This window comes from Capronia coronata (assembly GCF_000585585.1).
Source record: "Capronia coronata CBS 617.96 chromosome Unknown acBCG-supercont1.7, whole genome shotgun sequence".
NCBI classification, from domain to species: domain Eukaryota; kingdom Fungi; phylum Ascomycota; class Eurotiomycetes; order Chaetothyriales; family Herpotrichiellaceae; genus Capronia; species Capronia coronata.
Window position 1 is genome coordinate 152,681 of NW_006912899.1, and position 26,061 is coordinate 178,741.

The following is a 26,061-nucleotide window of genomic DNA, read 5'->3' on the forward strand; positions in this document are numbered from 1 at the left end:
TGTGATACCCATTCGAAGGCTGACGAGGTAAGACATCTATGTTCATGTCGAAATGATGCGAATGGCCACGGTGGCGGGAGGGAAATCAGTTCACCGTATGGAAAGCTCGACCCTGGTCTGTCACGTCAGTGGTCTCATCGAGCCTTCCCTGTGCCCTCGTCGTTCTTTTCGAGGTATTGTAAGTCAGCCCTGCGGCTGGGTAGGCAAAGGCGTTGACGCAAACACGCAGGCAATGTCAGAAAAAACCAAGGTTGTTTGAGGAGATATGTAGCAAAAGAAATCTGCGTGGAGGACACCAAGGAACTTGGATAAATCGGGCGGAATTAATGTTCATGCATGCCGACGGCAGACTGATTGTATGTACGTACCACGCACGACGGCCGATGACCGGGCCGGTCGTAGCAGCCGGTAATGTCTCGTCATATGCGACTGGGAACGCTGACGGTGGCCGGGAACCTTCGGCCAGCGTGGCCTGGTTGTCTTTGGTATCCTCTAGCGTGAGCACATCAAATGCATAAGGCGGAACAGGAGAGATCCAGAGAGGCTTCCTGATCAGTAGTTACAGGACTTCCTAATGTCTTTCTGAACAAGATGATTGTGACATCTAATATCAAACGGCCCTGGCCGGCCCGGTCGCGCCCACTGTGGCTGCTTGCTGAGCGCTGAATGTCCCACAAATACTCCTTTTAACTCCAAACCCTGTAATTCCAGACAACGTTGTAGCTACAGCCGACCGAACCGAAGGACCGTCGTGCAAGAGTGGTCTATGCAGGCACGCGTCTTTGGTATGTTGAGAAATGTAATAAAACCAACCACAGAGCAATGATGTTCGCAATGTAGTGTAATCTGTAGGCGTATGTCATGCCGTACAACGCGGCATAGACGGCGAGAACAAAGAATAGGATATTGGTTGCCCACCTGAACGGCCGAACAGAGGGAACCATCATGCCGCTGGAGAGCGTTTCGACCAGCAGGATGAACGGCATTATTGACAAGACGTTGTGATGGGAGGAGAAAGGCGTCAACCAGTGCACCGAGAGGTTGTGGATCCAGACAACCAAGACCGGCACGTTGATCGGCAAGACCCAGAGCATTAAGATAAGTATCGAGTATGTGTAGTTGAAGAAGTTGAATGCAGGCCCAGACCTGCATTCCATTGCATGGCGCAACGCTCGTGAGCACGTTGTAAGCTGGACAACACAGGCGACCACATAGGCGAATGGATAGGGTATTATGGTGGCAACAAGGAGCAGAAGCACCGCAGTGTTGATGGCTCGGCGACGGGGAGTACTTGCCACGAAGGCAGAGGCAATGCCCTTATCACTGTCGTCCAGCTTGACATACCGTTGCGATAGCAGGTTGGAGACAAAGACAACGAGCTGTAACAATGCCAAAACAGCGTAGTTCAATACCACGCATGCCCCAATGCTGATCAGGCCCGCCAAAGGCACCAGAAACCAGAAAAATGTGTCTTGTGACCCCAACAGAAGGTCGTTCTGGGCAAAATTGATGCTTGTTCCATTACTGTGCTGATGATGATCAGGACCAGCACTCAGAGAACTCGTGGTGGTAAAGGCGGTGGCAAAAAAGGTCATGGACAGTAGGAGAACTGGCAGCGCGAGTCGTAGGCTCTGATCCAGACTTTCGGTGAACGAGATGAAGATTCCAGTGTTGTCGTAAACTCGAAATTGCTTGCGTAGCACCATCGCAACCACCAGCAAGGGAAATGCCGCGGCGACAGTGCGATACCTCACTACGAGCTTACCCAGGCTGCCGATAGGGTCTGCAAATAGACGAATCTCCGTAGAAGAATTGCATGTTGGATCAGACCAAATCTGAAAGGCAATCCCGGCCTCCGCCTCGCGACCGTCCAAAGAGGGAGGCATGAAGGGCGCTACCCCGTGAAGGTTGACGTCTCCTTGTTTGAAATTGACAAAATACTTTGATTCGTATGGGCTGTCAATATGCTGCCTCAACAGCGGTGTGAATAGTTCCGAGTCTGCACCGCAGCCATGTTGACGTAGTTGGAGTTTGTAGGCCAGCAAGCTCGATTTTAGTGAGGGAATACGAACCTCGGTCACCAGAGGTCGGTTAGGAGGAAGCTCCACATGTAGACCTCGGAGGAGGAGTCTCAGAAGGCTCACATCACTTTGAATGACCGAGTCAGCGGTCGATACAATTTCCCCATAAGCCCACGACTTGCTGATCTCGATAGACTTGTCGACGACAGCCACGAATTGATGATCTTGGAGGTCTCTAAGATCATAGTTTAGGTAGGTAAATGCTGGTCGCTGCTCAAACGCAAATTGTGACGTTCTTGTGGAAGCAGGGAGCTGAATGCCGTCGTTGGCAGGCCTTTTACATGCCAACCTTGTCGCGCTAGGATCTCCGGGTGAAAGATCAATCTGGACAGATAATGGCATCGAAGTCTGACCTCCGGCAAGGGGAAAGGCACTGCAGAACAGGACTTCTATCTTATCAAGACTCCCTTCGACATCCATCTGCTGATCTGTAAGGAAGGAAAACCGCTTCGAGGTTGAATTGTCCACAGATGGGATTGGTAGCAAAGTTGCAGACATCTCGTCTTGAGCTCCAAGCTGTCGTAGAGTCACATGATAGTCTTTGGCCATTGACGATCTGGATACATCGCCCAGCGTGAGAAGAACTTCATGTGCGGTGTCCTTTAGTGCCTTTGGCGCATCGTCCTCGAGTCCAGTCAAGAACCACTTCCTGAAGGTCTTCATTCGTTCGGATCGCGGCTTGGTTTGTCCGGCACGGCGGACATCCACAACATCGTACAGTGACCTGATGATGACTTTCCGCACTTGGTCGGCCCAGGTGATCGCAAGATGGTCCATGGATGTCCAGACATTTGGTATCGTCGAAGTGTAGACGGTAAACCCGTGGCTCTCTGGCACTAAAGAGGCGATGTTCGTGTAGTCTGATGGAACTGTGGTGTCTCGTCCTCCCCCCGCGATAGAGATCAGCGTGGTGTGCCATAGGGGATTGTTGCTAGCCCATCTTTGCAGATACGAATCTCGCCAGTACTTGTTCACTTGTTGATACAGTGTGACAACATCGGCATCGAAGGTGACCGGCGGGCGTGCATGAGGAGTGGACATAGTGATGATGGTATTGACCGAATTTGCCTGATACTTCGGCGTCGCAAGGACAGTGCGAGCAACTATTCCTCCCATCGAATGTCCGATCAGAATGACAGCGCTCGGGTCGGGTAATTGAGGATCTCGCCGCAGCCGATTTGCATCGTGGTATAGAGAGAGGATATAGGCGACAGCTTCATTGACGTACTCTGCTTGATCCAGCAGAGTTTGGCCATGGAAGGCAGACAGGTCCTCGTTGAAATCGATCGTGAAGAAGTCTAAAGGCCTTACACCTCCCTGGATAGCAGCCGTATCATGCCGCAAGACGTTGTGGTAATACCGGGACGCTTCTGAAGAGAGGGACCGCACTTGTTTGTAACTGCCAGCATTCCCTGGGATGAAGAGCACCGGGGCTCCCCGCAAGCCTATGTTATCTCGTGTGTATTCGTCGACCCCCTCTTCCCGATACAGATAGAGCGAGTACTTAGTCGCAAAGCGCGAATGCTCGGAATCGAATCCGGATAGCTTGATGTAGGTCGGTGTCATCATCGACATGACGCATCCTTGCGGATCGACCTGGAGTTTGAGGGACGAGCGAACAATGAGAGAGAGTGACAGAAGCGCCAAAGCCGTGGTAATGAGCGTGAGAGGTCGCCATGTCCAAGGATTTTGAACTCGGCTTTTGCGCAGGCCGCGTACATCGCTATCTGCCGGAGTGTCACCCTCCTCCTTGGGCTTCAGCAGCATGGTTGCTGCTTACAGGACTGGCCCAAGCCAGGCTTCGCGGGTGAGTTGAGAACAGGAACAAGAGGCGGAAGGACGACGGACAGGATCATCAGCCTGAGGCTGCGATATGCACAACGAGGTCTCTATGCTCCAGACTAAAAGCAAAAGTTGCAATGCTTCGCAGTAGAGAGTCGGAAAAACTCCATGTCCGTGATATCTCGCGCCAGACCATTCCCCATCGAGCCAATGGCCGTGCGTCGATTTGAGATCTTCCCGTCGCTGGACAGACCCCGGGGCACCTTTATAAGAGTTAGGACAGCTTGACGGGACGTATGATGCTCGATCTCTAAGATATCTCTCGTGGCTAAGGCTCTGTCTACTAAACACGTTGGTGCATCTTCCATAAATCTGGTACGTACTCACCTCGAGCAAAGACCTGCTCAGGATTCGGATTCCCGTCCCACTCTCCCTGAGCCGGCTGAGCCACCGCGACCCACTCGCGTTACCTACCCGCCTGCAAAATGAGCCGCCGGACTGCAACGGTTGACGCGTCCAGTCGATGATGAGTGGTCAGCCTCGCGTACGCGTTACTATCCACGATCAATAAAGGGGGGTGGCAATGAGAAGATCTTATGGCTGAGCAGTTGGCCTAGACTCTTCCTACAGAAAAGACATATCAATACCGAGGTAAGTGCCTATCATTTCCGAGATGAACTCCGGGTGCGAAAGGAAACAATGCCACGCATCTCGCCCCTTCGCCTTGGGGTCACTCGGCGAGTTGCCAGAACTGCTCTTTTCCCCTACCGAAGACTCGGGCAAGCACAAGTTCAACGGCAAGATCCTCGCTTCTGAGCTGATCGAAAGAGGCTGGGAAGTCCCCTTTGAGGGCGTAAGGGGCTGGCGCTTAAAGGATGCGAGGGCCTGGCGACAAGTCCCCTCTTACAGAGTTTGATGGGTATCACTATGAGTGAGAAAATATCGAATTTGAATTTGCGAGAGCTTGATTGCTAAAGCGTGGGAAGTCTGATAGAAGAGAATATGAGCATCTCCTGAATTGCATCGGGTTCAGGCTGCAGTCTGGGCTAACGGCCAAAGCAGCAATATTGTCCTCACTGCAAATGTACACAGCGCTTGTATTCACTTCTACTGCACTCTTTCTTCGGCCCCGCTCATCATCTATCAAGCATAGGCCGGCCATTTCACAGCCGTGTACAGCTCTCGCACAATACTTGTCTATATATGTGAATACCGCCCGGTTCCCTCACTGACTGTTGTCAAAGCACAGGCTAGTCAGGGTACATTTGCCCTATTGTGTTCAAACAAGCTCAACGTACTCATGGAATGCATCATAAATCCACTGGTCAACACCCTCCCATTTCTTCTTCTGATCTTCATCGTGCATCTGTTGTTGACGGTCTGCCTGGCCCTCTTGTGGCATGCTTACAGCAACTCGCTCTTTTGGCACTGTGATCGCTGGCAGTTCTGTTCTTTCCGGGGTCTCCGCCGTGATCTCGGTGGGAGTCCCTGGGTCGGATCCCGTCAAACTCTTACCCAGCAGATCGACTCGGTAGCCGATGTTTGATGTGATATCAATTGACCCAATCGAAGGGTAAGCGCGATCCACCGCCATTTCGGACGCATCATCTGCTCTATCGTCTGGAACGGTGTTCTCGATGGAGGGTTTGACTGGACTGCTGCTGAATCCCGTGATAAACAGCCCTTTGGAAGGTCTCTGCACATCGGACATTGCAACATGCTCAAGTGGTGGTTCGAAACCACCGAGATCAAATTCCGAAGTTAAGAAGTCAGGGAAGCAGTCCTGTCCGGACCAGGTATCCTCGGCTCCTCGCTGAATGACGGGCGTTATGCCCTCTTCATGGGAGATAGACGCCTCTCTGCTGGGAAGGTCGGCATCCACTGGACACGCGTCGCTGGGAATCGGATCAAAAGGGGTGTTGTCTCCGTTCATAATGTTGCCATCTTCCACATTCGATAGGCTCTCTCGGTTGTTAGACAGCTCGACCTCTGGGCTGGGTTCTTTAGTGCCGTCAACCCGCTGCAGACGGCTTGGTTGTTCAAGATGGCCATCGTCGGACTCTGGCTCGGCAGAATATTTTGTTCTCTTACGTGCTGGTTCCGCCGAATCTTCCTTGCCTCTCATTGAGGTAGTCTCGCTGTAGTCACTTCTTTGTGTGGACTTCTGCGATTTCGCCGAGACGTTTGTATTTTGCAAGTTGGGATTTGCTTTTGCCTTCCCGGCGGTCGTCACGTTTCTCAATGTCGTTTGAACCTTTTCTACGGCTTTGCACTTGGATTCGGCCTTGGGCCGGCGTCTGGGCTTGGCCACTCCTTCCGCACAGCATTTGTGCTTGCACTTCCTACCGCGTTCTTCACAATCGTGCTGGCAAGTCCAACGACCGTTTCTGAGACGTGTTGGTTCTCGATGCGCAGTGTGATCAGCGTCCTCGATAAGTTCATGTTTTACCTGAGGAGTCACAGTCGGGGACGCCTTGGTAGACTTTTTTTGGCGCCTGCTTTCTTCAGCCAGAATAGCGTCGAGGTCTTCAATAACTTCGATGTCGTCTGCATGCGCTTCAAGCGACAGAAGATCTTGATCGTTGATTCCACCGTCATCGAATTCGTCGTCCCAGGCACTTGCGTTTTGACGATTTCGGCTCGAAGTAGCTGTGGACTTTGGCGTCACGTCTTCTAAATGCCGAGGGCCAGGGTAGATTGAGTCTGGAATTCCTGATAGACGTAGCTCGGCATATTTGCTGGTCCCGGCGATATCATCACACATGACATAGCAATTCAAATGACTGGTAGGCTTTGTGAGCTGCGTGGTGAGAGATATCTCCTCACCCTCGCCCACCTTCTTTGCACTGATCTTGCGGAAGTCGAGAAGGTCACCATCAGCTGTTTCTGCCAAGAAGCAGACATATAGGTGGTGCTTCTTCCTAAAGCTCCTCGGTGGTGCGATGTTCAAGAAACCAATGTCCGCGACAAAGTTGATTACCACACCCCTACCAGGCTGGAGTTCTCGGCCGGTCTCCTTGACGGACACTCTCAGGTTTGGAAAGCTCTCAAGCTTCTTGAGGAGTTCACGACCGAATGGGGGATTCTTTCCCAGAACCAGGTCAAGGCGGGAAGGCTCGGTATTCAGCAATGTCTCGATGCTGTTAATCGAGGCTGAAGCCAGTTTTCGAACAGATACTTCACCGAGACCATCGATCTGTCTGAGTTGACTGGCTGTATTGTCCCAAACTCGGGCAGCGAGGCTGCGACCGAGCTCTAGGGCCTGTCGCGTCGAGATGGCGTCCTTCAAGTAGGTCTGACAATCGATTATGCATCGGATCAGGCGATTGGCATGTGTGAAAACAGTGCACTTGTCATGCCTATGCTGTTGGTGATGTTTTCCATGATTCTCGCCGTCAGGTATCGCGACGTTCCCCAACTCGGCCTGGATTAGAAGCGAGACTTTGTGTGCTGGCAATGCGATGTCAACCTTGATGGGGAATTTGATCTCTGGTGCCTTATTGATCTCCTTGTAGAACGACTTCTCACCCGCTTGCATCCTTACTTCTCGAAACTCGCGTGCTTGCGTTAATACCGAGAGCTGCCAGGAGTCAGTGTGAAACCTCTCCTAGTAGTAGTCTTACGAACAATCTCAGAAGTCTTAGCTTTTGGAGGCAACCCCACAAACAACTTCATAGTGTCGAAACTGACACAATATCGTGCCATTGCTTCGCCATATGCAGTCGAGGTCAGTCGGGGGTCCTGGTTGATGAAGCCAGCATCCCGAAGCAATGAGATGTTTTGCTCGCACAACAGCTCCAACAGCTCGTCCTCGCTGTCATGGTCGACGCCTTCTCTAAGTTTGTAATGCGAGGGATTTTTCATGACTCGGACGTACATGAACGTGCCCGCCAGCCATTGCTTTGCCGTATCCAGGTCGCGTACAGTGCCTAGACCGATCTCGGCGTTGAGATGTTCGATCAGATTCTGGTGAAGACAGCTCTCAAGCAGTTCTTCTCCTGACACCATTCGTTCGTATTGGGAAACCTTATCTTTTCGAGTGAGGATCACTCCACATGCCGAAGTCTCAAACTGCGGTCGGCCAGCTCTGCCTAGCATTTGCATCACCTCGAGATCAGCGTATTCGTGGAAACCACTGCCGTTCCAGCTGGTAGTTCCTTTGAGGATTACCAAGTAGCATGGTAGGTTCACACCCACAGCCAGTGTTGATGTGCAGCAGAGGACGTTGATCTGCCCTTCCAGAAAAGCCTGCTCGATACCACGACGATCTTCCGCTGTCAGGCCCCCGTGATGAATGGCGACACCAGCTCCGGAGGTGGCTATCAGGCGAAGGTCAAAACGAGAAGCACAAAAGAAAGTGACATCCAATAGACATACCACGAACTTCGGGATTTGAAAACGAAAGTGGCCTGTCCGGTCCACGCCAAAGACGTTGCGAGGAGTGTGAGCCAGTCCACAAATCCGCCAGCATCCTAGCTGTAGTGACGCATGCTCGTCGCGTAGGACAGAAAATCATCACAGGTTTGCCTTTGCCATGCTTTGCGATGACGTTGGGTATGCTATCCAATGTGAGTTGTCAGATCGAGATCCGCAATGATGACTTACTGCGGTGTCAATAACTCCCCCAAACCAAAATCATTGCATTTAGCTTCGAAGCCATATACATGTTTATTGAGGACCACAGGCCGGAAGCTTTCACCAAAGACCTCCCGATGTGCGGGCAAGTGCTGTTTAGTGGGACTTTTACCCAACCAAGTGGCAATATCTTCCGAATTTGGAACCGTCGCGGACAATGCAACGAATCTGATATCCGAACTCACAGATTTCATACGTGAGACGACAGCTTCCAGAGTTGCACCGCGACTCTCCTTGAGAATATGGACTTCATCAACCAGGAACAGTTTCACGAGCTGCATGAGCCTGGCGTGGTCTTTCCATTTCCGAGTGACACTATCCCATTTCTCTGGGGTAGTAATGATTATGTGCGCGCTTTGTACGTCTCGCAAGTGGCTAGACTCCGTATCACCGGTGAGTTCGGCGCACTGCAGGTCGAGAACGCCGAATTTAGCCCGCCAGTCTCGGTGTCTCTCGGAGCACAGTGACTTGGTAGGGGCCTGGTAGATAATTTTGAAATCCTCACCACGGAATTTGGCCATGAGTCTGCAAATGGCAAGCTCCATGACAACTGTCTTGCCGCTTCCTGTTGGGGCCGAAACGACGATGTTGTCATCTGTCTTGAAAGCAGTTGAGAAACACTTGGATTGAATCGCGTTGAAAACATGGAACTTGAACACAGAGCGAAGTTTGTCTGGCAGCGCTGTTGCTGGGATAAGGTGAATACCCTGGACCACAGGCAGGGGAGGATTCAGAGGCATCTTCGATCTTGCCGTTGAGAATGAAACATTGTTGTTCTGTTCTGCAGCGATTCCTTTGAAGGCTTCTGCAGGACTTCGCAATGGTGGCAATATTCGCGGCTCATTGGACGAGCTTACTCGACCTGTGCGATGATTTCGCAGAGCAGATATGGTGGGGCTCGTTGTTGGGTGCGCAGGGGGTGAGCTGGAAATCTGGAACTTCGACGAAAGGTCAAGGCCATCTATTTTCATCATGAGCTTCCAATAATCCAATTTGACCATTCTTACTACCTGCCTGGTGCCTTTGCCTCTCACTGGCAGGAAGGGAAGTATATGAGTGCGGGGGCAGAGGTGACCCTGCGATGCTCTCCTGCTCAAAATAGCCCGATTCTTGTAAGTCTGCCTCAAGCAGGCCTCTGTCTGATCATGTTGTGAGCAGCCGAGCACGTAGATATACCGGCGTGGTTCTCACCAAATTCGTCGAGTGGGACATCGATATCGCGGTCAAACGAAGGGTACAAGGGTTGACCGTTCGAAGAAGAAGTTTGCAGGTGCCGTGAAAAGTATCCACTACCAGCTTCACGGGGACGGGTGCCGTTGAATCCAGGCGCTTGTGATCTCAGGTCTCGGTTTGAAAGACGGCCGGATGCAGTAACGGAATCTCGTCGAAAAGCTGCATAAAAAGGTCCGGCGTTCTCCATGGCACGAATGAGCCACAGTACAGGCAGAGGTAGTGCAATAGGCAACAAGGGGGACCGTGGACAGTGAGGGAAAAGTGTCAATCAGAAACATTCTCAATCAGACTGAAAAATCGATGCAGGCAGCCGATACAGGAGGAGGGACATCAAGCCTGAGGCAGGAGAATGGCTGGGACAGAGGACGGGAGGCAGCAGGCAGGCGCCGTCGACATCAGAATCTGGACGTGACCACGTGACCACGCGACCCCCTTGTCTCAATCTAGTATCAGTGCCCTCTTCCCTGGCCCAGTCACATCCTCGAGGGACGCTGGCGAAAAGCCAGTCTGTATTCTGTCTGCGGGTTCTAAGAATATCAGTCTAGCTGTCCAAGCAGCTGTATCTTCCCTCGGCATATCCACAGGTCCTCTCCTTCGTATCCAATCGTAAGTCATCGTCTACACCAGCTGTCCCTTAATCATGATGATTCGTGAAATAGCCCAGGGAGTCGTTCTTGCGTTTCTTGTGGTTCGGCGAGCCCGGTCGGGAAGTAGCAAGCGCAGTCTCCCCGTGGTTCAGAGACGTCTTAGGGATCTGAATGGACATGTCATTTGCCTCTGCTGCGCCGTGCAGCGTTGTCTTCTTTTCCGTGTATATCTTGATCGAGGGGGCTCGCTGAGCACGGGCTTCTTGGATGTTGTACAGCCATGTCGCGACCAGGACAACAGAGGCGCCGAGGAGGAACTGATACCTATTAGCAGATCCAAGTGATTGCGGTATGGGTACGCAATTACATGTCTCGACACGGGATAATCAAAGAACACAAAACTCGCTAGACCGCTCAAAACCATGCTGATGCTGATCGCGAAATTCTTGGATATGTTGTCGGCGTAGAATATGCAGAATGCTGCAACAATGGCGCCGAGTGTCTGGACGAGGATTGACAAAACGACAATCCAATTATACCCGACAAAGAAGCCATACTTGGCCACTGTTTCGCCATCAAGGAAGATGACTCCAATGAAAAAGGCCGGGAAGAGGGAATAAACCGACAGCTGGACGTTTCGAATCCAAATAGATGTGACCTTTGGGGATTCCTTGATGACTTTCTCGAAGTAGACGCCTCCGAGTCCCGAGAAGATGCACACGCCCAGAACCGCGAGAAGCCCTGCCGATGCATCCACAGCAGCGATGTCCAGAGCCATTTCGTCTTCCGCGATGCCTTCGTATGTGGCGGATCTCTTTCTGAGTCGGGCACCGGGGTCCGCCACATTGGCATGCTCGTGCAACGGATTCGATGACCTAGGAGTGTAGACCCTTGCGTGGTGGCTCGATGCCAGAGACAGGGTAGAGCCTTGAGGTAACGAAACGATTGCGACCCCTACCATGAGCAGGATGAGGGATATCCATTGGCGTGCCGAGATCTTCCTTCGTAAGAGCACAACGCTGAAGACCGCCGTGACGAAAGTCTTGAATTGATAAACGACGTGGAAGGTAGCAGCATCGAGGTTGGAGATACCAACATACTGCAGACTGTTCGACAAAGTGTACAGACCGGCTGGCACCGCCATTTTCCAGCTGTCGCCAGAGAAGGTTGCATTTCCCAATGCGCTGAGAATGGAAGTTGCGGGCATCGATCGGGGGACTGTGAGGGAGATCTCGTATAACGATAGCGTCAAACAAACCACCACTTTGATCAATTCGACAAGGAAGATGGCCGTCGAAGGAAGATATCGATGCCCGTCCGGCGTAGACATCACACGAGAGTAATGGAGGACCTGCCGCATGAGATCAGTTTCATCCTGTTTCGGACGTAGGTACTGAGACTGCGCACCAGAATGAAGGCAGAGAATTGAACCGTCAACTGCCACGCTGGTCAGCCCGCGTTCCGCTGTATAAGATACACTAGATCTTCAATCCTGCGCTTTCTTACCAGGCCCAAAGTCAGGTCGCGCAACGGTACGCCCCAAAACCTGGGCGGATTGCCCACCGCCATCTTGCTGTTGGGGGTATCAATAACCCAAGGATGTTATAAAGTCTTTGCGGGTGTCGTCCGTAAGGAACTGGCACTGCGCCAGCCAGTGCAATCCGTCATGCGGAAGGAAGAGACAGGGTCGTCGAGGGAATGGACAAGTTCTCGTGGAAAGGAGGGTTCATGTTTTTGTGCACGTCGGACTGTGAAGACGTTCTAGTCGCTGAGAAGAGGTTTAACAGCAACTACAACTTGAAGGTTGAATGTGATGAAGGGCGCATGACCCGTACGTGGTATCCGTCCACCATTGGGGAAAGAACAAGGAGGGAGAATGTTGGCACAAGTTTTGGCCGACCTTGATTGACAGTTGGCGGAATTGTTGGCGCGTCCAACTGCAACCCATTACTACTATCATTAATACCTAGGTCGTTTAACGACCTACTACTCAGGTACTGAAACAGTCCTATATTAGGTACCTAGGTACTGGTTCTGGATTGGATATGTTATCATTGCTTCTCTCCTCCTATTCTCTAGCACTGCAGGTAGGTACTTTATGGATTCCCGCAACTTGGCTACTCTTGCTTGGCTGGCACCGCTCACAGCGTAATCATCGATATCGAATTGACATTTGGAGATCCCAACAATGGGAATCACACAAAGTGACACGCCCAGAACAATACAGCGCCCATCAACCACGAACTTAAAGAGCAACCCGACTGAGAGTAGCCTATATTTGGAGGGGCTATCAGATTATTAATGTGCCGCCGCTGTCACTGCCCTTGGTTGAGATGGTGCTGGTAATGCATATTCTGCCTCCCATCCGCGATATGGGGAATCGATAAAATCCTGCGACGAGATCTCATCTCTCTTGGGCACGGTTTGAAGCTCCTCCAGGGTTGAGAGATACCCGCTCCTTCGTCGACTACATGACTCATCTCTGGAGTCATTGGTCGATGTGGAAAAAAAGGTTACACGACTCATGCGATTGGCGCTGTGGGATGGCGCGACCAACACAGGAGAAGCCATGCCCAGCGACAAGGACATTTCAGTCTCGTGATCCAGAGATGTCTCCGTTTTGAAGCTTGCAAGAGAAAAGCGTACGCTCGCGTCATTTGACGCGCCGGTCTGGAGAGCTGTATAGGAGACCTTATCAAAATTTGCAGAGGAAATGGACGGGGCAATGTCGCGCTTTCGTGCCTGAGGACGATATGAGAACTCTCCGACAGGGCTGCCTGCCGCATCGTGTGGTTGTTCTGCGAGTCTTCGACCTGGGACCCTTACTGCTTGGATTCGGCGACTGGCTGAGCTGCCGTTCGACTGGTTGGAAGCCATCTTCCTTAACCTCATTGCGGCCAGGAGCGACTCCTCCTGCCGAGTCACGCTCACAAGTCTGCAGCTCTCTATACTGGCATTGTCGGACCGGCAGGAGCCTTGCAGAGAGGCACGGCGTGAAGCATATGAGTCAGTAGGAGTTGGTGGAAACGAGGTGAGCAGATCGTTCTCCTCCGGCGCTGGAGCCGACGGTTGACCACTAAGATAGGTTGATGGCTGTGTACTAGCATTGTTGCCTCGATGCATTGCTAGCCTCGTATTGCGCCTGGCTGGGTTGCCGTACACTCGCCGTAAACTGGGCGTCGCTTGCAGAGAAGAATTCTGTTTGGTGTCGACAGCTTGGGCCGTCCCTATCTCGATTTCCGATTCAACGAGTGACTCCACTGCTATACTATCGCGTAAACGAGGCAGGGCTTGATCTGTAGCGTCCGTCACCGCAGGCTGAGTTTCATCGTCCTCCGAGGAGGATAGGTCAAGAACACTGGTCTGGTGGAGATCAGTAAAAGCCAGCGGACTTCCCCTTGGCTTTGATGGCAGTGAAGAAGTCTTGTTCGACGGACCGCCACGGAGCGTCGACTTGGATGACTTCGCATTAAGCGTCGAGATCCGGGGAGGAGATGTTGAAACAGGAAGAGCATGACGAGAAGCATGGTCCGATGCCTTGGAGGGCATAGAACCTGCATCCTGACTCGAGCTCTCGGATATGAACGTAGCCGTCCCGCGAGATTCCTTCGGTACTGGCCCGATGCTGTCGTCCCCGAAGGCCATCTCCATCCCAGCGACAAAACCTGGCTGTAATTCCGGCTCATGTATGCTCTCATCTTCGCTACTTTCGCCCTCCAGTCCGTCGAACCAATGCTTTGCGCCGACTTTGGGTCGCCTGATGTTGACTTTAACATGAGACACTTCAGATCGAGCTGCCACAGAACCACTCAACGGTTCCATCCTCTTGTTCTTCGACGGAGCCCGTGGAGGAGAAGGCTGAAAACGCACATCTTTGTGGCGTTTGTCCGCATGACTGGCCAGGATATGCTGGGCGGAATTGGAGGCCGCTGGCTGTTCAGACGATGCCAATGACCTCTGGCTGGAGAACAGCGTCCAGGTTGGCGAAACCGGCGACCGAGGACCTTCTTTCGGAAGGTTCTTCGATTCTGGCTTCTTCGACGACCTAGAAGGTCGTAGATGACGGAGCGACTCCCGGTCGGGAGTTATGGATTGGACGACCACGGGCAAGCCTTTACGCAGGGCAAAGTCACGCCTGGACGACTCCGAGGTCTGTTGTGAGATGGAGAGCGGTGTCCGCTGTGCGTCATAGTACGAGTTCAGTGTGGAGGAGGAGGCGGATGCTTTGAGCCGCGCCGAGCGAACTGAACTTGCGCCGTCTCTGTTCAGATGGTAATCTTCGTGTAACAGCAGAGATGATGCCTTTAGATGCAGGATTTGATCGGGGTCTGACTGATCTGCTGGCGCAGTAGAAGATCCAAACTCCGTCGTGGAGTCTGAAAAAGAGAGCCTGGGGAGCCTGGTGGTGGCCGAAGAGCTTATGCTCTCGTTTCTGGCGGTATTGAGAGCGGTTTCTGTGAGCCCAAGAATATGTTGGGCTTTATATTCCTTTCCATCTGCCGGCCGGGTTGGAGCATGAGACTGTGACTTCTCCCGCCTGAGAGAGCTCGGCAAGCGAAACCTCTGACTGGTTCCCATCCTGGGTTTTCGAAGAAGCTTATCCACGCAGTCCTCTGCGCGTCGTGTGCGTGGGGAGATCTTGTGCGGCAGCTCCCAAGATGGAGCTGGTACCATAGACACCTCTTCAAGAGAGCATTGCTCGGTTGACCAGGATTGTGTTATCTTCTAGCGACTCTCGACCTCGTTTATTCCTTGAGTGTTTTTCTTTGCGGTTGCAATTGCTAGATGGAAGGGAGCTGTCGGAGGTTTGGAGGATGATGCCAGTCGGACTGTCGAGATCTTGCGGCCCAACCGCTCTACCGGTGCGACGAATCGGTCCGATGAGCTAGATGTGGTAGAGTGTTTTGTACATGTCGAACGAACTGAAGGAGGGGAAGTATCTCGTGTTGAACAGCATGGGGCCCGACCAACGATGATGGGCAACCAGGTCCTTCCACGAACGGGAACAGTTAAGGATATGGAGATAGAGGCCCGAACGAAGTTGGACCATCGATGACGAACAGTGTGGGACCGATAAAGGGAGAACAAGGATTCGTCCCAAGGCTAAGATCAAAAGCGTTAACCGTAACATCAGGGTGCATGTTGATCGTAGACGGCTCGCAAGCTTCGGTGCAAGTGTCAATTAGGTAACTGACTACTGGAGAACCTTGGGTGGATTGACCGTCCCCCCCGATAGAGCATGGGAGCCGGTGGAAGAGTGGTGTGTGGTTGATAGCACCATGAAATGTTTCCCTGGGCCATTCTTGCGGTTACTTCACATGCTTGAAGCGCCTCTCGGGTCGTGATGATGGGTCATGTAGACACCAAAAAGAGGCATGGACGGCTCTAAATACCTAGGTACATAGGTACTTTAGCAGCCCTCCACGTCAAATGGTCCGGCGGCAGATAGTTTTGGCATTGGGACGCTTGGTTTCTGCGCCGGCCGTTTGGGATACAAGGGGTTGTGCTGAATGTTGCAGATTCGTTCAGTTGTCCCCTCGCTGTTAGCTTGACCCTCCAGATCAAACCTAGTGGAATCGACGAATAGCGAGGCATGTTGCTGTGTCTTAACCATTTGACGGTATCGTTCATGTTCCCACAATCACACGGGGATCTTCAGGAGAACTGTTAGCAATTAATCTCGACCTTCGGAACGAGCAGATATTTCAACATCCTGTGTGTGTATGTGGGGTGCTCATTTTAGTATTGACGGGCATGGTAGGATTCTCCCTGGCAGTCTTCACGGACTCTCAAGCACACTGATAGCCAAGTCCACCCGTCGAACAGGATACATGGTAAAGACGGTGTCATTGTTGACATTCATTGTACTACCTACCTGTAGTGAAGACATCAAGTTTGTCAGTCTGCAGTGGTCTTATTAGACTCAGCCGACCCTTTGTCAATTGACGAGCTGGGTTTGCCGGAGGAGTTGAGCACACCACAACATATAACGCTGTAAAGTCCTCTCTGACGACACCCAACACATCTTGGACCCCGAAGGACGGATACAATTTTCTCGGAGCATTCTCGATATGAGTGACAAGCCAAGAGAGCTCAGTGCGCATCAGCAGTTACTCTTCAGGCCTCATACTATCACCAGATCGCGACCATTAGAGCGACCGACTGCGGGTTGGAGAGTCCCAACTCGCATACCCACAAAACTCCCCACGCCAGACGGGCATTGGTGCTTACAAGTCCGCTGTCGCTGTAGAGCTGGCGGGACTGATTTCACTGCTGCAGGTCATGCCTTCGAGAGCTTGAAGCGATGATTCTTCGAAGCTCATGCTTCCTGCGGAGGGCGAGCGGTCGATGTTAACCAACAAACGTGAAATGCTGACTTTGCGACGGCGCACTGGTGTTGCTGGAGGGGAGTCTGATGCCACGGAACCCGTGCCCGAGACAGGTTCGTCCTGGACATAACCCCATCGCCTCATAGGCGCGCCCAGCTTATGGGAAGAGACGACCTCTATACACCCTTGGCCCGCTGTGAAATCCTGTCCTTGAGCATATTTTTCAAGTGCGCGTGCAATGTGGTAGGTGCGCCGTTGTGGGTCTTTGGCATCGATATCCCAGTCGTAGAACTGATCGATTGACGCGAACGGACTGCCGTACTTCTGCCTCAGTCCCTGCAACTTCGACTCGTCAAGCGACCGAACTTTCCAACCTTGCCTGTCATGGGTTGAAAGGATGCCCTCGGAGAGTAGCTGAGTGATCACTGCATCTAGGAGCTGTTTGGTGCATTGCACTGGTTGAAGTATCATCTGCAATTTCTGCTCGTCCACAACGGAGCTCGATCGAGTTTGGCTTGTTAATGCTCTCACAGCAAGTCGTATGGAAATGATGTATGCAGGGGTATGCATAAAGTCTTTGTCTGCAGGAAAAAACAAACAGGTGTAGCAGATCCTCTCCGCTGGTGGATTGACGGGGTACCCTCCATCGTAGCCGTAGCATTTGGCGTGCTGCCAGTTGTCACAAATGTCGCAGTAGATCTGAGACGTATAAGAAACCAAGCAGAGAGCGTTTGGGGAAAGCTCACCATTTTACCCGAAGTCAGGGCACTGCCACACTCGCACCGGAGCCGGGTTGACCGATTTCGTCGCCTGATTATCCCGTCTGCAAGCAAAGCTTGGTCGAAGACAATTCCGTCATCTCCAGAGAGTCCGCATTGGATGGCGTAAGAGTGGACGAGCAGCTCTGCCAGTTTGCTGATAATGAGGCATGGACCATCATTTCGTGTAGTGCTGACCGGTGAAGCGACGGAAATATTCTTGCTTCCGGTATCGATCATCTCTCCGATGGAGGTCCCAGAGACCTCGCGTTGTTTCAGCCGCTTGTTGTCCGCCTGGACTTGTTCTTTGACAAGTAGGTTCTCCGTTCCAACAAGCTTCAGGCGTTTCTCGTTGGGGATCGGAGACCCATTGCGTCGTTTGCGAGAGATGGAATCTCTCAATGTCGAGACTAAGTCAGTGCTCCGGATGGAAGATGTCTTTTGCATTGCCTGCAATTGTTTGCTCATGGCGGCATCCTGTGGATCGATTGGCGTCTCGGCGTCTTTCAGGGGGTTTCGGCAAACAGCAACATCCACTTGGTGGTGACTGGTATCCAGGCTGCCTACGATATCTTCGACAACATGCCCCAACACTCCACATAGTAGTTGGCCACTGGACTGCTCCAGGTGATCGGTGTCCATGAAACCCGGCGGTTGGTAGATATCGGGACAGGCTTCATTGTAGGTGAGGCTCATGCCTAGCTTCCGACGGGCTGCTCAAGGTTAGTATTGCTCAGCAATGTAATGTATAATGGCGGACCTGGAAGACGTGGTAAACATTTCAAAGAACGAAGCAGAGCGCGTATGGCAGTTTTGAAACTCTTCTGAAAATGGTCCAGAACGAAAACGTGATTCGTGGGACTCAACTCGATGCTGTTTATGAGGCCATTGTTGTAGGAGAACGCAAAACGATACGACTCAATGACAGTGGGAGGATCGCCATTGTTGTCGGTCACAAATACTTGCAGGGTGTCCAAAAAGCCGTGTTCCAGCGCTTCGAATACACCTCTCTCCTACCGCTCTGTCAGACAAGGCATATTCATGTCATTATGCAATCCTCACCAGCATCTCGACTATCTGATCCGCACATTTGTGGCCGCCAGGCACCAATATCCTGATCTCTTGCCCAGTGCAATCGGCCTCGGGATTGGCAACTTGGAAGGTCTTGTACATGTTCTCGCCACGGACCAGGAGAGAAGGGTCGATGTGGTTAATGTAACGAGTTCGGAGACTCGGAGACATCCATGGGATGAGCTCCCTCGTATGCGCGATACATGCCAGAGAAGCGTTGAGGAAGATCTGGACAAGTGACAAACTCTCCGCTTGCGAGAGACTCCTCTCAGAAGGCACGATCAGAAGCTGATGTCCAGCCATGAAATAATTCAATGAAAGGTCAGTGTCTGAACGAAGCAAAGTTAATAGGACGAAGCTGATTGAAGCTCCCAAGTAGTAGAGCTTGAGCACAACAACTATCTCTGTTTGCGGACAACCGCAAGAAATGGCTTCTAACCATCAGTCTCCCGCAATGCGCGCAGCCAAGCCTGCCGTAGCTGGCTGCGGCGACCTCCCTACCTCAATTGAAAGACATGGCACGCATGAATATGACACGACGACCAGGCAGAGTTAGTCTAGCTATCGCAGTAGTAGCATTGTGAGATTTATCTCGATGCTGTATACCTACTATGCAAGGCGCCTGTGAGCTGCAATAAGCAACATATCAACCGGTCCAGTCACGCTCTTGGGCTCACAGAACCGTGATCTCTTGTCTCAACGTCGCCCACCTCTTCACGTACTCTGGACCGCTTGAGAACATAGTTTAAGACATAGTATTGAAGGACATTAATAAGTTTGGAAATCGGGAACGGCCCACCTGAAAGAATGAGAAGAAAAGAGGCCAACATCATACTATCCTGATCTCACCTCACTTCGGTGCGGTAAAGGACAGCGTCGACTATTGGAGAAGGATGCGACACCCTGAAGGCTAGTCAGCAACTAACAGAGAAGTTCACTGGGTGCAGAGACTGCCAGTGACGCTCAATTTCATGAAGTTGATGGAATAGTACCTGGTGACCGGTCGTAGTTAATAAAAGCATTGAATCCATGATGGGCTTGTGAGAGTCGGATCTGGCTAAAGGGCGTCACAGACAAAGCGCGCCAAGCGAAGAGTGTGCAGTCACGCTTGGTGGCCGCTGCGCTGCGCCTGGACTGCGCTGCGCGTCCCAGTCCTACGGTCGTCAGTAATAAGTCATATGTCAGTCCCTTTCCGCCCACTCCATGCCACTCTCCGAACATACCAAACACTCCCGCCTCCTACACTTCTCTTTGTTACGACCCTCACTCCTGGAAAGTTGACTGGGATGCCGTATTCTGCTCCTTGCCGTTATGTCGTTCATGGGCGGTAGTGCCATTGTCTTTTGAAGAGTTTTAACAGGCCGTCGGTGGCCAGACCTACGACCACTCACAACCTAGATTCGACTGATCCTGTTCTCCCTTTGTCGACCGAGGTTGATGTTTTGGCAAGACTCATCTGAGCACAAATCTAAGGATCGATTCTTACACACTTCTGTCAAAGCCTACGATCGAGAGGTGATCTTCAACAGACCGTTCACCCCGGCGACGCGCCCAGTTCACCAGCCCCCTCCCTTCCCTTCTTCTTCTGGCCAAATGTGTGTTCACCACACGAACTCTTGAACGCTATGATGAATACTACCTGTGCAACGGAGGATGAAGAGATGATGGAGGATATTAGTCGAGAATTTCATCACCCCCGGCATTCGGCTCCGGAAACGGGGCGCAGATCGCTGAGTCGAGGATTCCCAATGTATACTCGAGATGTCGACTCGAATTCATTGTTGGGCCAATTCTCTTTGGCTCCAGCGACACAGACTACAGTCGTTACGACTACTACCACGACTACTACGAAGTTCCCCCCTCTTATTATGCGCCCACCACGTCGTATGCAAGACCTCGACCCAAAGCATTATCCCCTTGCGACTACCCCCACGCCTGCCCACCTCCGGCAGATCTTTTTCGAGATAGAAGGAAAGCAAACGGTCTTTCGTGAGGCCAAGGATACAACGCTGGCTTTGGAACAGGTACTAGACACTGAGTGCATAATGTGAATTTATGCTGACCTCGCTACACAGATGGAAGTCGAGCAACGGACGCTTCGCAACGCAAACGGAACGATTCGAACGGTTGAAACATTCCGGCCCTGGACAGAGACCCCTGGTGATGTTTCAACTCCCACGTATCCACAAACTCGTGGTCAGAAACGACCGGCTTCTCCAGAATCCATTGCCGACGACGAAGAACATACCTCCTCGCCTACCCTACCCCCCGTGTCCAGCATTTCTGCACAATCCATTGACCTAAGTGTGAGGGCGGGTACAGGCCTCCCTCGACTACGCATACATGACGTGCAGGGTTCGCACCCTGTAACGCCAGACAGTCTTACCAGACCTCCCAGAGCAAGCCGTCGACGTGTGCCTCTAAGCACAATCAACGCATGCAGAAGCACCAATACACTCCTCCCATCTCCGAGCGTGGATTACCGGACGAGTTTGCCGACTCCTCGTCCGCCTAGGCCTGGCGATGAACAGCCACCAATTCTCGACGATGACTCCAATAGCTCCACCGACCGGACAGTGGTCGCTCCCATACAACGACGAGGCTCTTCACAGGACAGCGCAGTTCCCACACCTCCAGTCGACGAGGAGGCTGGGCCCAGTCAGCCGAGACCACCGAGCAGACGAGCATTATCATCCGTGCCGTCGCGGCTACACGTTGCTGGAAGCCCATCAGCACATGATGGCAGCCTTCCTAGTCCGAGCCTGTCTCCCGTCACGGCCGCAGCAACACTGCAAAACTCTGGGTACTTCGCGGATGTCGATGCTACCTCTGAGATGGCTTCGCAGCATCAAATAGGCTCGAGAGGCTCTACTGCTGAAGTACGGCCATCCAACCCCTTTCGACCCTTGCAAGTCCTTGACGTTGACTCTCGACTCTCCTCTCGGCCGTCAGCTCCATTTATGTCCGGATCTGTAACAGATCTGCCTGCTATGCTCGACTATTTTGAGGCTATCCCTGACGAGCTCAAAAGCTATGTCATGCATCAATTACTTCGCCGATGTCCCAAGCCCACGCTACAAGTGGTTGCAGATGCTGTCAACCCAGCATTGAAGTGTGACTTCTTGACGATCCTTCCTCCGGAGTTGGCACTCAACATACTCAAATACCTCGACTTCAAGAGCTTATGCAAAGCAGCGCAGGTGTCCAAAAAGTGGCGTCAGATGATCAACAGCGACGAAAGAGCCTGGAAGGAGCTTTTCGAGGCGGACGGATATACTCTGGCCAAAGGCGAGTTGCAAAAGGCGATCTCTGAAGGTTGGGGCTGGCAAGACCCTGTCGGTCCACATGGTTATGAGGAGAATCTCATCTACACCAACAACCCCAAGCCCGAATCAGAGGCCAACAACTCCCCGAGCCCATCAACCCCGCCTTGTCAAAACAGATTCAGTGGTATCCTCCGTCGCTCAAAGCGCAAGGCTGCCACGATGCTGTCGGGGCGCAACAAGCAGGTGAAACGCAAGGACTCTTCACGTGACTGCTCCAATGACGTCATGTCTGCTGACTGGATGCAACGCATGTCGTCGGCCGAAGGGCCTTATAATGCGGCTAATGCGGCAATGTTGGCAGTGCCGCAGCCAAATGTTGGACTGCCGAGTCTGAAGGGCCTTCATCTCTACAAGTCGCTGTACCGAAGACATCATCTCATCAGGCGCAACTGGATGTTTGAAGACACGAAACCACAGCACCTGGCTTTCCGTGCGCATGATACGCACGTGGTCACGTGCCTGCAATTCGATAGCGACAAGATCCTGACGGGCAGCGATGATAACAACATCAATGTCTATGAAACCAGGACCGGCATCCTCAGGGCAGTTCTAACGGGTCACGAAGGTGGAGTTTGGGCGTTGCAGTATGAAGGAAACACGCTTGTATCCGGCTCGACCGATCGCTCGGTCCGGGTGTGGAACATCCAAGAGGCTCGTGAGACCCAGGTCTTCCGTGGACACACATCCACTGTGCGTTGTCTGCAAATCGTCATGCCTGTGAAAGTCGGCGAGAATGCAGAAGGAAAGCCCATCATGATGCCTAAGCAGCCCCTCATCATCACCGGCTCCCGGGATTCTACGCTTCGGGTGTGGAAGCTGCCACGACCTGGAGACGCCGAATTTATCCAGGCCGAGAACGACAATGATACCGACAGCTGTCCCTATTTTGTGCGGACGCTGACCGGCCATCAGCATTCGGTGCGAGCCATCGCCGCTCATGCTGACACTCTGGTCAGTGGCAGCTACGATTGTACTGTCCGAGTCTGGAAAATCTCCACAGGTGAAACCGTGCACCGTCTCCAGGGACACACGCAAAAAGTCTATAGTGTGGTCCTCGACCATGCTCGCAACCGGTGCATAAGTGGCTCGATGGACAACATGGTAAGAATCTGGGACCTCAACACAGGTTCCTTGAAATATACCCTGGAAGGGCATACTTCTCTTGTTGGGCTGCTGGACTTGAACTGTGACAAGCTTGTCTCCGCTGCCGCCGACTCAACTTTGAGGATTTGGGATCCTGAAAACGGGCAATGCAAAGCCACTCTGAGTGCACATACAGGGGCCATCACGTGCTTCAAGCACGATGGGGAGAAGGTCATCTCGGGATCGGACCGAACACTGAAACTGTGGAATATTAGGACTGGCGAGTGCATCAAAGACTTACTTTCGGACCTCAGCGGGGTCTGGCAGGTCAAGTTTGATGAGCGTCGTTGCGTTGCAGCTGTACAGCGAGACGGGTTGACGTACATAGAGGTAAGCACGGCGGTTCAGCACTCTTTCCCTACCCATCATTCTGACTTGACTCCAGGTTCTCGATTACGGTGCTGCTCGCGACGGCATACCCGAACACAACCTGGGCCGACGCATTGTTGTTGATACCGACGGCTTCGAGGCGGACGCGAATAACGATGATGGCGACCTTTTGGAGTTGGACGGCCGTGCAGATATGTGACAGCTATCCGAGTCTTGATGATTTCTTGGACGACACGACGGAAATGCAACAGTTTTCAGAAGATACCCTTGGCACCATTCTTTTGTGAAGGTGCAGTGTTTTGGCCGGCATACCAGCAACTGAACCTGTTTTTGGGCTTTTGCCCTTTATGATGCTTTGCGATCAGAGATTCGAAGTACAGACAGCACTAGGATACGGTTGTTATGAGTTTGTTACTCGTCTGCCTCTTACTAAAAGAACGGCAGCAGCTCGAAGGTGGTCTGTTCTTCGCAGCCGTGCTGGTCTTCTCCTAGTATGGTGGGGCTACTTCTGCCTCGAGTGCAACAGCAGAGTATCCTCGAAGGATGCCATGGCAGCAGCCGGTCTTCCTGACGATGCCAATGAGCCATTATTGAAGCGACCTGATTGAATCTGCTTTGTCTCTTGCAGTAGATATGCAGTTTATCCTGACTAGGGGGAGATACTGTATACGAGTACAATGTATCTGCATGTCTCCTGCTTAACCTCTGCTTGTGCCTTTTTCTTTGTGAGACTTGTACACGTTTTTCCCGTTGTTAACCCATCTGGGTGCCTTCATATTTCCATGCGGAATATAATCAATGTTGTGATCTCTTCCTTGTCTTAGATACCGTGTCAGATGCTGAAGATGCCCAGTCTCTGATTGGCCTGCTAGCCGGACACGTTGTGTTTCAACCTTACGCCCCTCGGCTTCATATCTGAAACAACTCCATGACACAACCACTTTACTGAAAGACCACTGAACCTCTTGTGATATAAGCATGGCTTCTTTCATCTTCTGCCAGAGAAGGGTCGATGCATTCACCGAGGCTGATCCCTCTTGAAATCTCACCTTAAACACTAAACTGACCGGATCTAGTCTACAACCCGCGCCTGGACACCCACGGCCCTGACGGCTTGACTCCGAATCCAAGCTGTACACCAACAAACCCCAGGCGCCAGACTTTTGCGATTCTAGCTATTTAAGGGTCGTCTAGACTGTGCCTTGACAAATACTCCTTCCTGTTTGATATTTCTCTGGAGCAGAGGACAACGACGACGACAAGGTGTGACTGCTATGGCTTCCAAGTCTTCATCATCAGGGTCATCACCCCCTTCTCAATATTCTTCTCCTTCTCCTCTGGCAAGACCGAAGCCATGGTATCGCCACATAACACTCGATCTCCTCCTCCAGATTCTAGCAAACTCCGTCTTCCACCCCTGGATCACTTTGATTTTCTACCTCTGCCTGGCCTCAATCCACAAGCACCGTGAACCTATGGCCTACTATACGCTATATTACACTGCTTTTCTCGCGGTGGTGGAGATGTCGGGCTGGATCAACCATCGCATAACCTACGGGCGGCATAGGAGAGTGGAATGGGAGAAGGAAGTCGCTGTCATCACGGGCGGCGGGTCTGGATTGGGCAGAGTACTGGCGCAGATGTTTTTGCGGAAAGGGGCCAAGGTTGCCATCTTGGATGTTAAGGAGCCTGATGCCCAGGTTGAGGAGGAGATGGAGCGGTGGGACCTGATCTGGGTCAAGGTCGATGTTGGCGGTCTTGAGGATGTGAGGATGGCGGTGGACAGGGTCATCGATGAGGTATGTTTCATGGTTGTCTTCCTTTTGTCTCTCACCTCCTCTCGTCCACTTCTTCACTTGTTCTCTGGTATCCCGGTTGAGATATGGCTTGCTTACTTGTCTCTCATTTGCCTTGTTCTTCGTACTCTTCAGGGATTGTTCTAAACCGCGTGTTCTCTATGGTCTCTTCTCTTCGATGCCCTATGTAATTGGTGCCTATGGCGATTCATCTTGTTATGCGAGCTGCAGTACTGACTGGTTCCGAAAACAGCTCGGTTCCCCTACGATCCTTGTCAACAATGCCGCGACGCCTGTGAATGGCCTTCCCCTACTGTGCTCCCCGGGAAAACCATCGTCCCTTTCACCCGACCAGGCCCGCGAGACATTGGCGATCAATGCCATGTCACATTTCAATATGCTCTCCGTGCTTCTGCCGCGACTCACGTCCTCTCCGAAGGGCGCGCATATAGTTACCATCTCCTCGATTCTCGCTCATCTCGCGCCCGCCTGCTTGGCAGATTATACGTCGTCGAAAGCCGCGGTTTCATCACTTCATCAGACGCTCTACCATGAACTGCGCAACAATCCGGACCCTTCTGTTTTTGCGCGGGTCAAAACTCTCCTCGTCGAGCCAGGTCAACTCGACACACAGCTGTTCGCTGACAATACGTCTGTTCCATTCTATGCGCATTTCTTCGGCCCAGTGATAGAGGCCAAGGACCTGGCCAAAGAGATTGTGCGCACGATAGAAAGGGGAGATGGTGGCGTGATAAGGACCCCATTCTATACCAAGTGTATGCCTTTTTATGGTGCCATGCCAGGGACGTTTCAGCTGTTCATGCGCTGGTTCAGCGGGATCGATGAAGCGATTATCGAGAAGACGAAAAGAAGCCCCTGAGTTATGTAAGGATGGATTCTCCGTGTCTGCATGGCGCTTTGGTACAATATGTGGTGACGATAGCATGTTGTTGTAGTGGAATGTATCAATGCACATATGCTGCATAGCCC

The 26,061-nt window shown here is 52.2% G+C and overlaps 7 protein-coding genes across 7 annotated transcripts; 2 read left to right on the forward strand and 5 right to left on the reverse strand.

Annotated features, from left to right (window-relative positions):
* Positions 1-764: 764 nt before the first annotated feature.
* Positions 765-3,848, reverse strand: A1O1_07626 (uncharacterized protein; the record flags this gene model as incomplete). The annotated part of the gene is made up of 1 exon (XM_007728493.1): positions 765-3,848. One exon carries the CDS (start codon positions 3,846-3,848, stop codon positions 765-767), a length of 3,084 nt encoding a protein of 1,027 aa, XP_007726683.1.
* A 1,294-nt stretch (positions 3,849-5,142) lies between these two features.
* A1O1_07627 (uncharacterized protein) lies at positions 5,143-9,238 on the reverse strand (the record flags this gene model as incomplete). The annotated part of the gene is made up of 4 exons (XM_007728494.1): positions 5,143-7,443; positions 7,491-8,182; positions 8,241-8,422; positions 8,469-9,238. The coding sequence occupies 4 exons, from the start codon at positions 9,236-9,238 to the stop codon at positions 5,143-5,145; spliced, it is 3,945 nt and encodes a 1,314-aa protein (XP_007726684.1).
* A 1,127-nt stretch (positions 9,239-10,365) lies between these two features.
* Positions 10,366-11,887, reverse strand: A1O1_07628 (uncharacterized protein; the record flags this gene model as incomplete). Its single annotated transcript, XM_007728495.1, has 4 exons — positions 10,366-10,635; positions 10,686-11,669; positions 11,726-11,755; positions 11,825-11,887. 4 exons carry the CDS (start codon positions 11,885-11,887, stop codon positions 10,366-10,368), a joined length of 1,347 nt encoding a protein of 448 aa, XP_007726685.1.
* Positions 11,888-12,616: 729 nt separating this feature from the next.
* A1O1_07629 (uncharacterized protein) lies at positions 12,617-14,896 on the reverse strand (the record flags this gene model as incomplete). The annotated part of the gene is made up of 1 exon (XM_007728496.1): positions 12,617-14,896. The coding sequence occupies one exon, from the start codon at positions 14,894-14,896 to the stop codon at positions 12,617-12,619; it is 2,280 nt and encodes a 759-aa protein (XP_007726686.1).
* Positions 14,897-16,545: 1,649 nt separating this feature from the next.
* On the reverse strand, positions 16,546-18,779 carry A1O1_07630 (uncharacterized protein; the record flags this gene model as incomplete). Its single annotated transcript, XM_007728497.1, has 4 exons — positions 16,546-17,346; positions 17,394-18,118; positions 18,166-18,418; positions 18,468-18,779. The coding sequence occupies 4 exons, from the start codon at positions 18,777-18,779 to the stop codon at positions 16,546-16,548; spliced, it is 2,091 nt and encodes a 696-aa protein (XP_007726687.1).
* Positions 18,780-20,344: 1,565 nt separating this feature from the next.
* A1O1_07631 (F-box and WD-40 domain-containing protein CDC4) lies at positions 20,345-23,474 on the forward strand (the record flags this gene model as incomplete). The annotated part of the gene is made up of 3 exons (XM_007728498.1): positions 20,345-20,500; positions 20,552-23,275; positions 23,331-23,474. The coding sequence occupies 3 exons, from the start codon at positions 20,345-20,347 to the stop codon at positions 23,472-23,474; spliced, it is 3,024 nt and encodes a 1,007-aa protein (XP_007726688.1).
* A 1,075-nt stretch (positions 23,475-24,549) lies between these two features.
* A1O1_07632 (uncharacterized protein) lies at positions 24,550-25,951 on the forward strand (the record flags this gene model as incomplete). Its single annotated transcript, XM_007728499.1, has 2 exons — positions 24,550-25,074; positions 25,325-25,951. The coding sequence occupies 2 exons, from the start codon at positions 24,550-24,552 to the stop codon at positions 25,949-25,951; spliced, it is 1,152 nt and encodes a 383-aa protein (XP_007726689.1).
* Positions 25,952-26,061: the final 110 nt, after the last annotated feature.